Here is a 15,795-nt window from a genome sequence, read left to right on the forward strand (position 1 = left end):
ACAAATAAACAGATATCACTTACAGTAAACAAACTAACAATTACACACTGATACAGCGGGGCGAGGACCCTGCCCACTCTGTTTTTAAATTTGATGGAATAAAGAGTTTATATTTTATGTACCAGTAAGTGCCGCCATGTTTTCTTTTCTTGAGGCGAGTCCATACAATTGGATCTGTGTCCTTTATTCAGCAGAGCACCATCAGATGTGTCTGGTTCACAAAGGGACTGGGAAGAAGATCCTGACCAGTGCGAAACGGCTCATATCCATATGTGTACATGTATTCCATGCTGTTTTTACATTTTATGGCATAAAGAGGTTACATTTTATGGACCAGTGAGTGCCTCCATATTTTCTAATCTAAAGGAGTGTCTATGCAATTGGAACTGTTTCCTTTATGCGGCTGAGCACCATCAGATGTCTGAAGTCCAAGTAAGGGCTCATTCAGACATCTGTGAATCTTAGTCTAATCTCAGACCAAAATGCACGGACTGGCTGTGGCTCTCCCAACCTGAAGCATGACAGCTTCATATGTTACATTCAGGTCAGGAGACCCGCAGCCACTCCGAGCTTTAGCGTTCTGTGCTCAGACCGATTTACGCGGTTGCCTATAGTGTGTAAAATTTTCTTATACCTCTTTATTGATTGTAATTTTCACACACTGCCATTGAGTGGTCAATTTTGGTTTCGTCCCATCATTTCACTGAATGATCAGAACCTGTGGAGGTGATTACCATCTTCAGAAGACATGCAACATTAGTCGCAGTGGTGCATTTATTTATTATACTTGCTTATATTAGACCAAGATATTTTTTAGTGCTTTTCAGACATTGCTATCACTCACTGTCCCATAAGCTTACAATCTAAATTCAGTATCAGTATCTGGGGTATTGAGGAAACCCACACAAATACAACGAGCATGCAAACTCCATGGAGGTTTAGTCCTTGGTAGGAACCAAGTACCCCAGCTCTGCCTAGGGTACTTTACTAACCACTGAGCCACGTGGGCATAATGTAGATGAAATACATTTCAGGCTAGTCTTTGATAGCAATAGTTAGTCACATAGTGGGGGAGAAGGCAGTTTGGATTTTGGGTGTTTACTATAGAACACCCTGTCTTTTATGTAGACTACAGTGTGGGTCAGTGAGATAGCAATCTATTCATGAAAGTGCTCGAATATATCCTTTAAAAGCATATTAGGTGATAAATGTATAGTTGCTGATACATATATGATTGCTGGAACCCTTCTGAGCATAGATTGATGCCCCAGTGGTCGGACACCCACCGATTGTATATTTCCTGTGAACATGGTAGGCACCTAGACACTACACATTCTAGAAGGAATGGCTCGTTAAATTGTTCAATGCAAACAAAGTTTGTAAAATACACAACACCATGGAGAAATGCCTAACCTTAGCTTGGCCGGAAATCAAATGGCAGAAGGTCATGTTGTTGTGCATTATTTTGTTGACCATTGTGTACTAAGACTTCATACAGTGAGGTGTGATAGGTCAGAGAAGGAATGAGCCATCAAGTCAAGACCTCTTAGCTCATGGCACAAGATGTGTCCCGATAATACTGCTGAACTTATCTAATTAATAGTTCTTTGTTAATAATTTAGTTGGAGTTTCCTCCCGAGTACTTGCTGAGTGTTTGTTTTAAAAACCTCCAACTCCTTTGTGGTCCTAGTGTTCCCATGTAGAAGACCCTGTTTCATCTCTCTTTTCTTCGTTCCGACCTACCAGACCACCTGAAAAAATGAACCCCTTTGCGGGATGACAAATAAACACGTCTTGTAGGTTAACTGGACGCAGACAGATATCTCATTCCAGGTTGTTTATTTATTTTTATTTTCTCTTCTTTTGTAGTTAATCTGCTGGATTCAAAAGCAATTCAGGGGGAGCTGGGCTGGATCTCCTATCCGTCACACGGGGTGAGTTTACTAGACTGTGAAATGGGAAAATGCTGTTTCAGAACAATATGCTATTTAACGACTGTTTCCTTTTTCATGGTACGCTGCAGAATTGCTAAGCCTCTTCTGGATGTCAAACTAAAGGAAGAAAAAAATGTTTTCAGCACAGGAAGATGGTTTGTGTTTATTTCTAAAATACCTTGTAGAAGACTTCTCATCCCCGGCCACTCGAAATGCTTGTGTTTTATCAAATCAAAACCCCTTGGACCTGTGGCTTTTCTTTATTTAAAATGTATTTTTCAGGCAGGCATTAATACTCCAATATCTACTCTACTGTCAGATATTTCTTCAAGGAAAAACAATATACGGAATACGGTACGGTATACGGTATATACGTATATGAAAAAATAATACAGAAAAAACAGAATCTGGCACTGCTCACATTCACATCCTCCGCACTTCAGTGGTAATGGTTTTCGGCACCAAAAATTAGCAGTTAAATACTGTATATATATATAATTTTTTGCTTTCTTCAAGGCATATGTGATAGCAGATTAGAACAGATAACGCAAGCTCATGCAACCCCATATGAGGACCTCATGAATAAAACTGACTACACAGACAGATTTCTGACCAGTCAGACTAATCTTACAGGTAATGATTGGTCTGAGTTGGTTGTAAAACCCCTTGATTTTTCTTTAGGAAGGAATCAATTATTTCTGTTCTATCTATTATCATCATCCTGAAATTAATAAAACCTTTCTATTTACTATTATGGACTTGGCTATCAGATTCTTTTCCTATGTAATTTAAGTCCTTTAGAGCAGTTTCATGGCACATCTGACAAATCCCAACCATGCCAGTTTGGATTGATATGGTTAGAAATACATTATTAAAGGCATGAGGACACCGGGAGGTGGAGGAGAGCTGTCCATATACTCATCACCAATACCTGGGTCATCACCTTGGCCGAGACCCATTCTTAATCCTATCTCCAGTCCCTTTAGTATAAATTGTATAACATTTATAGTTTGAGTTATGTTATTAATGAGTTCTGTGCATATTTACCATAGTGTTTTTTTTATAATCTAACTGGACTTTCATTTGTTGCTTCTGGGTATGAGCTAAAAATTAATAAAGTAATTGAAAAAATGGCGCACTCACCACTGCGCATTATAATAAGCTTTATTTGCGGCTCCAAACAGAGATTGTGGAGACTGGTGGCCGTTTCGCCTTTAAGTCACGCTTCCTCTGGGACATATAAAAATTACATTGACCACAGCATGAAAAAAGTAATGGAATATAGGCTGTAAATAGTGAATGAAGCAAGACAGCGATCCTTAATTTTTTCATCTACGTGGTTTTAACTTTTTTTAGTTCAATCTGTTTTTGAAAACACTTGAAAGATAGCTACCAATGTGGAGGCGCTTATAACTCAGCTTGCTAAAGCCCCAATTACAACGTCTACATGGCAGATTTGCCAATGAGAGAGTGCTTGAAAGCTGCGTGAAAGTTTAATGATAGCTGCAGTAGTGGTAATGATAATTGTTACCCAGCTTTTCTAATAAAAGCAGTCTTGGCCCTTCTTCAGATATCCATTTTTTTCTATCTTTGTTTTTCCTGGATAGATAATGTACCTAGTGTATGGTGCTGTTCACATGTCCATTTTTTTGCTGACCGGGCATCCACAAAAAAAAAAAAAAAGAATACATAAAAGGTTTCTACTTTTAGCCATTCAAACCAATGGGTCTGTGAGGAAAAAAAAACGGACAGCACACTGATGTCATCGGTGTGTCATCTGAGTGCTGTCAAGTTTTTACTATATGATGGGTGAGATAAGGTTAATTTTTTTTTTTGCATACAAGGAAAAAGACACACTGATGTTAAAAATGGACACATGGATCAACAATGGTTAAAGATTGGATCTAGAAAAATTATGAAAAAAAAAAAAAAGTTTATATATACTGTAAATAAATATACCGTATGTACGGTACATGTATTTTTTCATAATTGTTCTAGATGCAATATACAACAATTATATATATACTGTATATATTCACGGCTATAAGCTGCACACTAGCATACATTGGCATAGGTGGAATTAATATCTTCTATCATTTCCAAACAATTGTTGGTGTGAATTATAGTAAAGCTCTTGGCCTGCACCCCTCACAAGAAGCCAAGCAATAAAATATATCACAACTCCGAGCAGCATATAAAAAAAAAAGTTGCAAATCTTGGGGCCAAACAGGTGTGCATCAAAATTTGTGACTTATTTCTGCTAGTAAACTGGTGCACATGGCTTAATAAATCTCCCCCAGGGAGAGCTAAGTATCCCATGAATACGTTTTTTTACACTTGGCATAATCGGATACGCTAAGATCCAGCCTCACAGTTGCTAATGATAGACGTTGATAAATAGTAATTACTTTGTGACGGTCTATCCTTTTTTTTTTTCGTAAAGTTTCTGGGGCACAACTGGAAATGTCTGACGCTTGGAAAACCTGTCACATCTTTGTTCTCTTATTAAAAATATGCTGCAATTTCACACCACCAAATCCGACTCCACTCATTACCAAGCGGCTTAATCCAGCTGTGTTTCTGCAGCATTAACCACATACTTGGCAGTTGACCTAAAATTCTCAGATATGTACTTGGCTCTCATAATCATACCCAACATCTTTCAAGTTAGATGTTTAACCCGTGTCACTTTTCTGAACTCTCCAAAAACCGCCGGAGCAAATTGTTGACTTTATCATGTAGCGCTGCTAAAGACAATAAAATTTCACTCTAAACCATCGTTACGCATTTTTAAGGCACTTGGCCTTTAAAGTAAATCTGTCAACTGGACACATTTAAAAAAAAAAAACTTGCTTAAAAATGTCTTACAAAGGTATTTCTACAGCTAGTATGAAAACATATGCGTCTCCATGGTAACAGACTACAAACAAACTCTGTGTAGTCCTTTTCTGCATTTATACTCTCCACCATTACTCCAATACATATTGATGACATACATTAGGTAGATTACAAAAAGTAGGAGAAGGAGAGCATGCGTGTAAGATTATATGACACACGGCCTCATTTATCATGCTAAGGATAAAAAATGGGCTTGTTGGGTAATTTTTAGACACTGAGTGGTCTAAAAATAAAATTGATATTCACCTACCAGACATTATTTGCTGCTGCCTTTTACTGCCAGAGACCACTGCTGGAGCAATGCTTTTTTCTGGCTCAGACAAGATGCAAACACTGCAGACAATCAGTGGTTACGAGCAGTCACATGACACCAAGAAAGGAAGCTAAGAGACTGGTGAGAACACCGGCATCAGTAGGGTGGAGCATCAACAGTCTCTAAGGGCTGTCCCACACGTCCAGATAATTCCGGTACCGGAATAAATCGGTACCGGAGTTATCCGTGTCCGTGTGCCTGGGAACTCACGGAGGCCATACCTGCGGCACACGTGTGCCGCCCGTATGGCGAGTGGGTACCACACGGAGCGTGTGGTACCCACTCTGCATGGTGCTGAAGCTGCGATTCATATCATCCCTGCAGCAACGTTTGCTGCAGGGAAAATATGAAGAATAGTGTTTAAAATAAAGATCCATGTGTCCGCCGCCCCCCCACCCCCTGTGCGCCCCCCCCGCTGGTCAGAAAATACTCACCCGGATCCCCCGTCGGCAGTCGCTCCTTCCTGGTCTGGCCGCGGCTTACTGTATGCGGTCACGTGGGGCCGCTCATTTACACTCATGAATAGGCGGCTCCGCCCCTATTGGAGGTGGAGCCACATATTCATGAGTGTAATCGGCCGCATACAGTAGGAGGCGCGGCCAGACCAGGAAGGAGCGACAGCCGACGGGGGACCCGGATAAGTATTTTCTGACCAGCGGGGGGGGCGCACAGGGGGTGGGGGGGCGGCGGACACATGGATCTTTAGTTTAAACACTATCATTCATATTTTCTCTGTAGCAAACGCTGCTACAGGGAACGTGTTTTACACGGACCCATTGACTCTATTGGGTCCGTGTAATCCGTGCGCTCCCACGAACACTGACATGTCTCCGTGTTTGGCACACGGAGACACGGTCCGCACACGGTCCGCACAAAATCAATGACATCTGAACAGATGCATTGATTTTTATGGGTCTACGTGTGTCAGTGTCTCCGGTACGGGAGGAAACTGTCACCTCACGTACCGGAGCCACTGACGTGTGAAACCGGCCTTAGGAAAGTATATGTTTTTAAAATTTTTCCATCACCTTATTAACATGTCTCAAAGTAGTGTGCAATCTTTAAGCCGAGATGTAAGTATACTACTGTTACCCCGAAAGAAATGGTGTACATCTCCTATTTGTAAAGGAAGGAGGAGAGCACCTACAGTAACATGGCACTCTAGTTGTAAGGACTCCCACAAGAGATTTACGTGTGCCCATATACCTTAATAAGCTTTCTCTTCTGACTCCTCCGCAAACATGCACACTCATCTCGAATGATCATACATGTGTTTTTAAATTGGGAGAGTGGAATAAGCCATTGGTAAACATGTCTGGCAGCGGACTGTCTCCCCATGAAGCAAAAGGATCAGGCATTACAATTCAACATCCCCGCCCAATCCTTCTCACCTCATCATCTATGAGGGCAATGTCAGGAGGCCCAATTAGATATTAGATGATCAAGTGATCCTGCCAAAATTTTTACACCAGCCCTGGACTCACATTATTTTAATGTGTGCTGGGGTCATTTTGAGGAATAGAGTGTATTGTTAGCTTACTGAGTCTGTCCAGAATGTGCCCCCAACAGCAAGTGTTAGTAGCACCCAAGGGGGCAAATGGAAGTGAAAAATGGTGAAAATAGTATTTTTTTTATGGTAGGGAAACAGCTACACCTGGCCTCTTAGGGCTTTGCTTTGGGTATGAAAATGATTTATAGGATAGCGATCTGTTCTGGATACCTGTGCCCCAGCATTTTCCACGTTATAATATGTAAGTTGCCATGGATGTGACCACTGCGCCAATCATGATGCCAATGCTAGGCAGGGGACAGAGTACCTACTGGCTTATTTCTCTACAGATGTCCAACATGGGTCAGTTTTACAATCCATTGCTTTTGATGTAAAATTATATCACCCCATGTAAAAATAGCTGGAGGTAACTCTATGATATACCATCACATCATATTATTTTACGTTGTGTATATCTGCATGTTCCCTGTGTCTAGGTAAGACAGATAGAGGGATTAATGAATATGTTTATAAAGGATGACACTATTTTATGTTCTATCTTCACTCATTAAATGTATCCGGACACGGGCCGCGTAATCCTCTCTGTCCCTCCAGTCCGAGTGCTTTCTATCACAGGTACTTAATATATCTGTCATCATTGTGTCCGCCTGTCCTGGCACACCTCGCCGCTGACAACGTGCCAAACCTTCTAAAATAGAATTGTCTAATCTACGAATTGTTGTGTTCTCTACAAAAAGCTCACGTCGGACTTTCATTTCTAGACAGCTATAAAATGTCTTGGAAGTATATAAAAGATGATGAAAGAGAAGTCGAAGCTTCCCAGTGCATCTGACATGTCAAGTACCGCAGAATAAGATTGGAACAGATGCATCTTTACTGATAATGATGTTTTATAAAGTGAAATGCAAATGGAGCAGATGGTAAAGATGTAAGGGGTTTTCTTAAGAACACAAGTTATAACATATGGCCAAGATGGGCCAGAATTAGCCTCTAATTAGGGTCTGATCATTGGACTTCTCACTTTTAAAAAGTGGTTGAATTACTACTAAAGGGCATCAACTGCTTCAGATTTTCCTTTATGCACAGTGCCGCTTCCAACTCAGGGCTGAGAAGGTACTGCAGCTCAGCTCCATTGACTTGAATTGGGCTGTGTAGAGAAAATGCTGCCCTTTGCTTCTTCTTTAGACAGAAATGTATACGACATAGCCAATGAAGCTATAGAGTTTTGGTATATCTTTGCCCCTGGAAATTTACTAACTCCAAGCAGTGGAGGATACTTTTGTGCATTCTCTGGAGCGTCCGTCAGGGCCGTGGGGTACTCGGAACTGGGTCGGTTCTTAAAGGGATGTGTCACGGTGGCAGTGACCCAGTCTGTGGCCCTGGGCGTCCAATAAAAGGGAAGAGTATATGGGAACTAAAGTCTATGGTAGTAGTGTTCGTGACGCCACCTGTGGTATTCGGTCAGGGATGACTGACGCTGCTTAAAGGTGTCCTCTTGGGTGATGGTACTGCAGCTGGGATGGTATGACTTCCCACAGGTGAAGCTTAGTCCCCAGGGCTCCCAGTGTAGTACGGAAGGATGACAGATGGTGTAGTGCCAGAAAGAAGTGGAGGACACAAGGTTGCAGTCTCTTTACCTTTTTACTGTAGTGGGCAGCCACAATCCAGGGTACGGATCACAGGTGATGATGCTGTCTGGCCGGCCTGGAAGCGATTCTGAGATCCCCTTAGCCAGGAGGAGATGGAAGCCTTCCTTTCTGCGCTGTGTTGTAGTCCCTTGCTGCCTAAGGCCTCACACAAGGTCCTCACTTTCTCCCTGTCCCTTTAGGTAGGACACTACCCGCATGGCAGGCAACTCGAGCCTTTTTACAGGTGTCTCTAAGATGACTCCGGGCTCTATGTGTTGCTGTGCCTTCAGGTGTAATGGTGGACAGGCGACTTGCAATCTGCTGTCCGCCAGTTTCTGCTGTGGGGCATACAGTTACCCCCACAACCTCGGTCTTCCGGCCACCGGTTTCTTGCACTTCAAGCATGGAGGAAGCTCAGTCGCAGCTCCCCTTCAGCTTTTAACTTCCCCTTTGCTCTTTAATCCTTCACACTCTCTACAAACTGTTCTGTCTCTCGTTTTCCTTTCCAGGAGCTACAGAACCACGTGTCTGCACAGCCCCAGCTTTCCTCACAGGAGCTTCAGATCCTCATGTCTGCATGGCTCCCACTCTCTTCCTGACTTTGACAGACTGCCTAACTCTTCCTCCAGCCAGAATGTATATGGGGGAGCCACCCACAAACTGGATCAGAGCTCCCCCTTCTGGCAAGGAGTCAGAACCGTGTTGTATGTATGTGGTACCTGCTAAAGAGATCTTTCCTCTCCTCCTGGCATGGCATCACCCTCCCCGTGAGGAAGGCAATACCACTGTGACAGCCGAACTTCTGGGGTTTAACATCTCCACTTTCCCAAGAAATACATTTATTACCTATCCATGGGATAGGTAATAAAATGTATAATCTTTTTGGGTCTGACCACAGGGATCCCCAATAATCCTGAGAAATGGGTTTTCAAAGTTCTTTGTGTCAATGGATATTAGGGAAACCATGGTTGACAACCATTGTATTATTTTCCATAAGACCAGTTTTACACATGACATTGATTACAATGGCCTGACCTGAACTCAACAGACTCCTAGACATATATGAGGCTGAGGACTACAGGTGAGGACACCTACGGTCAGTCCATACATTGTTGTCCACACTCGTCGTGAATTTGAAGCTGGGCAAAAATGTAATGAAAACTCTAAAAGTCACAACATTGTTACAGTCTCGAATATTTTGCAATTTTTCAAAATTCTAAATCTGGGGCTTGAGTCTTTTTGCTGAATTTTGGGTGAGGAAACTCCCAAGTTTCTGTGTAGTTTACAGTTTTTAAAGAAAATTTGTAGAGTTTCTGCTTCATGCACCTACCCTAAGACTGGCAGAGCTTCTTTGTCATTCCCACAGAGGTAAATGGAGTGGTAATTTTGTTCTAATGTCAAATTTCCTATTAAGAAATATAAATTACCCCCAAAAACCTTAAAGATTTGTGAAAAGCTACATTCGTAGTTGGTCACAGTGAGGATCTTGTCATATTGGTTTATCATAATCTGATCTACAGACGGATAGAAAAGTTCCTTTTAAAACTTTTATCTTTGGAGTCACATTTTCTGCTGATAAAAGTCTGATTAGTAACTGCAAATAGTTACGAAATCAAACTAATCATTGTTGTTTCCTATCCTCACCATGTACCTATAGTGGCCAAAATCTGTCACTTACATTTTATTCACACAAATTATAGGAGAAATATAATTTTACTGCTCCTGTAATGCTTCATATGTAGGTAGCCAGGCACCGCACACAACTCCCGCACATAAAGGTGGCCATATGAATCTGGTAATTCCCTGATCACCTTATTTTTATATCAAGAATATGCTATAAAGAATTGATATGAAACACTGCGGGGCTAGTTAGAAAAGTTACAAGTTCTTTATTATTCCACCAGTAATGATAAAACACATATGGAAAGTTAGACATTTGCAATAGATCTATATATGAAGTCTAATACATTTTAGAAAAAATGTACACTGTAGGAAGGCATGTCCTGTATGTGACCCGCAGGTATCACTAGTGACGTATATTATTTGTTTTGCTATTAAAATAAATTTAATTTAAAATAAAAAAACACAAAAAATGAAAATAATACAATTTTCGATGTACTCATCTTTAGGGATGAGCGGACCCTTGGAAGTTCTGGTTTTAATACTCAACCCAAATGTTCTGATACCCGACCAAAACTTTATTCTAAACTTCGGTTCGGGTACCGGAACCAAACCCAAACTTGTACCAGAACCCAAACCTCATTGAAAACAATGGGGACCTTAATTTTGAGCTGGGATATTCTCTCCCTCTCTGCAACGAACTTCCCCCGTAACTCCAAACATTGCAGTGGATTTCCAGAGAAGTCAGGCGTTCGTCTTTTAGCACCGGATACTAACTTTTAAATTCAAGTTTGTTCATTTCTGCTCATCTTTAGAAATTCTTCTCCAATCCCAACACTGCTGCTCTTTACGTAACCTGACACATCTCTTTATAGTCTTGAGTGATGACATCACGTTGCTTGGCTCACTGTAATGACATCACAATGGTAAGCATGTTACATAAACAGAGTTTTATTGGCTAACCAGCTCACATGACACATGATTATGACAGAGTTTTTTGGGAGTGGGAGAATGGTGAAGAATTCAAATTCTGAGTATGTTGAAAAGTTTATTATTTTTACTTTTTGGGTAATTTTATTTTTTATACAGATACATACACTCACCGGCCACTTTATTAGGTACACCATGCTAGTAACGGGTTGGACCCCTTTTGCCTTCAGAACTGCCTCAATTCTTCGTGGCATAGATTCAACAAGGTGCTGGAAGCATTCCTCAGAGATTTTGGTCCATATTGACATGATGGCATCACACAGTTGCCGCAGATTTGTCGGCTGCACATCCCAAAGATGCTCCATACAAGGCAGGATGGATCCATGCTTTCATGTTGTTTACGCCAAATTCTGACCCTACCATCCGAATGTCGCAGCAGAAATCGAGACTCATCAGACCAAGCAACGTTTTTCCAATCTTCTACTGTCCAATTTCGATGAGCTTGTACAAATTGTAGCCTCAGTTTCCTGTTCTTAGCTGAAAGGAGTGGTACCCGGTGTGGTCTTCTGCTGCTGTAGCCCATCTGCCTCAAAGTTCGACGCACTGTGCGTTCAGAGATGCTCTTAGGCCTACCTTGGTTGTAACGGGTGGCGATTTGAGTCACTGTTGCCTTTCTATCAGCTCGAACCAGTCTGCCCATTCTCCTCTGACCTCTGGCATCAACAAGGCATTTCCGCTCACAGAACTGCCGCTCACTGGATTTTTTTTCTTTTTCGGACCATTCTCTGTAAACCCTAGAGATGGTTGTGCGTGAAAATCCCAGTAGATCAGCAGTTTCTAAAATACTCAGACCAGCCCTTCTGGCACCAACAACCATGCCACGTTCAAAGGCACTCAAATCACCTTTCTTCCCCATACTGATGCTCGGTTTGAACTGCAGGAGATTGTCTTGACCATGTCTACATGCCTAAATGCACTGAGTTGCCGCCATGTGATTGGCTGATTAGAAATTAAGTGTTAACAAGAAGTTGGACAGGTGTACCTAATAAAGTGGCCAGTGAGTGTATATCACCAGCACAATATATATTACATTAATTGTCTGGATTTTTATTATTTTGTTAAGCACTTCACCCAATAATGAACCCAGTCTAAGAAAAACCATATTAAAGGAGTGTTACCTTTTATTTATTGTCAGCCATATATTCATATTGTCAGTAGGCAATGAAATCCAGACCCTGAAACAGACATTTTCCCAGTCCGTCATTTTTTCATTTTATCCCTCTTGGCTCCATGGATTAGGTTGACACTGTTGGAGTCCAAAAAGAAAAAAAATCTTGAGAATCAAAAAAATTCCTGTTCTTTTTTTTAATGATGTACATTGTAGGGAAGGCTTAGTATTTCCAGTTGGTGCTAGTACATGTTATTGCATGCTCTGTCAGCTGAGGGTCCATCTAGTTATCACTGTGCAATCAGCCTGGATGTCTGTATGAATTATCTAGTCACAGAGGTGGCACAAAAAGCAATTATTTAAAGTGGCAACTCCACAAAAAATAAAGACATTGATTAAAGCACTTACTAGAGATAAGCGGATCTGCTGAAATCCAAAATCGGAAAATCATAGATTTTTTTTTACAGGGAAATACACTTTGCAGCAAAGTTATTCAGTATGAATGGAATGTACCTTATAGTGGTTCATATGACCAACATCTCATTGTACAGTTTCACCTGTCTTTCACTAGGGGGACTTGTCAGGGAGTCACAAAAACACTGAACTTTAGGAAGGCAAAGTTTGACCAGCTTAGAGATGCCCTTAATCTGGTAGACTGGGACAATATCCTCAGAAATAAGAATACAGATAATAAATGGAAAATGTTTAAGAACATCCTAAATAGGCACTGTAAGCGGTTTATACCTTGTGGGAATAAAAGGACTAGAAATAGGAGAAACCCAATGTGGCTAAACAAAGAAGTAAGACAGGCAATTAACAGTAAAAAGAAAGCATTTGCACTACTAAAGCAGGATGGCACCATTGAAGCTCTAAAAAACTATAGGGAGAAAAATACTTTATCTAAAAAACTAATTAAAGCTGCCAAAAAGGAAACAGAGAAGCACATTGCTAAGGAGAGTAAAACTAATGCCAAACTGTTCTTCAACTATATCAATAGTAAAAGAATAAAAACTGAAAATGTAGGCCCCTTAAAATATAGTGAGGAAAGAATGGTTGTAGATTACGAAGAAAAGGCTAACATATTAAACACCTTCTTCTCCACGGTATTCACGGTGGAAAATGAAATGCTAGGTGAAATCCCAAGAAACATTGAAAACCCTATATTAAGGGTCACCAATCTAACCCAAGAAGAGGTGCGAAACCGGCTAAATAAGATTAAAATAGATAAATCTCCGGGTCCGGATGGCATACACCCACGAGTACTAAGAGAACTAAGTAATGTAATAGATGAACCATTATTTCTTATTAGACGGGGTCTGTTCCGCAGGACTGGTGCATAGCAAATGTGGTGCCAATATTCAAAAAGGGCTCTAAAAGTGAACCTGGAAATTATAGGCCAGTAAGTCTAACCTCTACTGTTGGTAAAATATTTGAAGGGTTTCTGAAGGATGTTATTCTGGATTATCTCAATGAGAATAACTGTTTAACTCCATATCAGCATGGGTTTATGATAAATCGCTCCTGTCAAACCAATCTAATGAGTTTTTATGAAGAGGTAAGCTATAGGCTGGACCACGGTGAGTCATTGGACGTGGTATATCTCGATTTTTCCAAAGCGTTTGATACCATGCCGCACAAGAGGTTGGTACACAAAATGAGAATGCTTGGTCTGGGGGAAAATGTGTGTAAATGGGTTAGTAACTGGCTTAGTGATAGAAAGCAGAGGGTGGTTATAAATGGTATAGTCTCTAAGTGGGTCGCTGTGACCAGTGGGGTACCGCAGGGGTCGGTATTGGGACCTGTTCTCTTCAACATATTCATTAATGATCTGGTAGAAGGTTTACACAGTAAAATATTGATATTTGCAGATGATACAAAACTATGTAAAGCAGTTAATACAAGAGAAGATAGTATTCTGCTACAGATGGATCTGGATAAGTTGGAAACTTGGGCTGAAAGGTGGCAGATGAGGTTTAACAATGATAAATGTAAGGTTATACACATGGGAAGAAGGAATCAATATCACCATTACACACTGAACGGGAAACCACTGGGTAAATCTGACAGGGAGAAGGACTTGGGGATCCTAGTTAATGATAAACTTACCTGGAGCAGCCAGTGCCAGGCAGCAGCTTCCAAGGCAAACAGGATCATGGGGTGCATTAAAAGAGGTCTGGATACACATGATGAGAGCATTATACTGCCTCTGTACAAATCCCTAGTTAGACCGCACATGGAGTACTGTGTCCAGTTTTGGGCACCGGTGCTCAGGAAGGATATAATGGAACTAGAGAGAGTACAAAGGAGGGCAACAAAATTAATAAAGGGGATGGGAGAACTACAATACCCAGATAGATTAGCGAAATTAGGATTATTTAGTCTAGAAAAAAGACGACTGAGGGGCGATCTAATAACCATGTATAAGTATATAAGGGGACAATACAAATATCTCGCTGAGGATCTGTTTATACCTAGGAAGGTGACGGGCACAAGGGGGCATTCTTTGCGTCTGGAGGAGAGAAGGTTTTTCCACCAACATAGAAGAGGATTCTTTACTGTTAGGGCAGTGAGAATCTGGAATTGCTTGCCTGAGGAGGTGGTGATGGCGAACTCAGTTGAGGGGTTCAAGAGAGGCCTGGATGTCTTCGTGGAGCAGAACAATATTGTATCATACAATTATTAGGTTCTGTAGAAGGACGTAGATCTGGGGATTTATTATGATGGAATATAGGCTGAACTGGATGGACAGATGTCTTTTTTCGGCCTTACTATGTTACTATGTTATTAAATTCACTCGCCTCTAGATCAACATTTGCATTTTGCATTTCAATCTTGGGGGAGTACTGTTTATACTTATGGAAACTGCCAGCTGTCATAGGGAGTCTTACAAATCAGGCAATGCTTTCTGGTACAAAAATTACATGCAAATTAATTCTCCCCTCTCATACATCCATTCAATACCCTACTCTGTACTGATGAGGAGCAAAGACCCCAAATCAACTGTCTACAGATGAGTAGGAGACCTTTTAAGGAGATACTCGTTTGTCTACAATCCTTACTCATGTTGCACGACTTATTAAAGGGTCGCATATTGACTTATAGGGTGGTAGCTACCTCCAATAGGTGACACTAGAGAAACAGTTATTTTCCTTGTTAAAGGAAGCTAATTTGTATTTCTTGGCTCCCGTTCGTTACATTTGGAGCTGATCTCCAGCACATGTGAAAAGCCACAAGATAGTGTATGGAGCTGTGATGTCCCAGCTTTATACAATTCTTACATCTGGCTGTCAGAGCTAATATCAATATTGATATCCATCGTACCTATCTGGTGTGATGACCTATCACAAGCATAGATCATCAATATTACAGTGTATTGGCAAAGCACAGTAAATAGAGACGTCATGTAGGGCCCCTTAGACATGGACTTCGTTTAAAATTCATCTTTTCGGTTTGAGATTGCGGAATTTCATGTGTTATTCTGATGTATGTATCTCTTCATATTTGATGATTATACCACTCATGAATTATGAGTTAATCTAAAATGTTGTTCCCCAAAATATTCAGTTACACCGAAAATCTACGAAACATAAAATGCCAACTTTTATTCCATCTTCAGTTCTAAGATAGGTCGTTTTGGCAAATGTCTTGTCTTGTGATCATCTGTTATTGTGCCAATGCAACCACAGTTTGTAGTAAAATATGCCAGAAATTATTGGCAGTCTTAATGAAAACATTGCTTGATGTATTGTTAACTGTTGTGCTGCTGTTGATGTGCAGCGGACTAGACATTAAAG

The 15,795-nt window shown here is 40.9% G+C and overlaps 1 protein-coding gene across 2 annotated transcripts in view; it reads left to right on the plus strand.

The window, feature by feature from the left end:
* The window catches only part of EPHA3 (EPH receptor A3), a 508,285-nt gene that overhangs the window by 58,148 nt on the left and 434,342 nt on the right, over positions 1 to 15,795 (plus strand). For both annotated transcript variants that reach the window (XM_077294091.1, XM_077294092.1), the window contains exon 2: positions 1,870 to 1,934. In XM_077294091.1, the coding sequence (XP_077150206.1) occupies positions 1,870 to 1,934 (65 nt within the window). The remainder of the gene's footprint in view (positions 1 to 1,869; positions 1,935 to 15,795) is intronic.

Source organism: Ranitomeya variabilis, chromosome 3, assembly GCF_051348905.1.
Source record: "Ranitomeya variabilis isolate aRanVar5 chromosome 3, aRanVar5.hap1, whole genome shotgun sequence".
Classification (NCBI taxonomy): Eukaryota; Metazoa; Chordata; class Amphibia; order Anura; family Dendrobatidae; genus Ranitomeya; species Ranitomeya variabilis.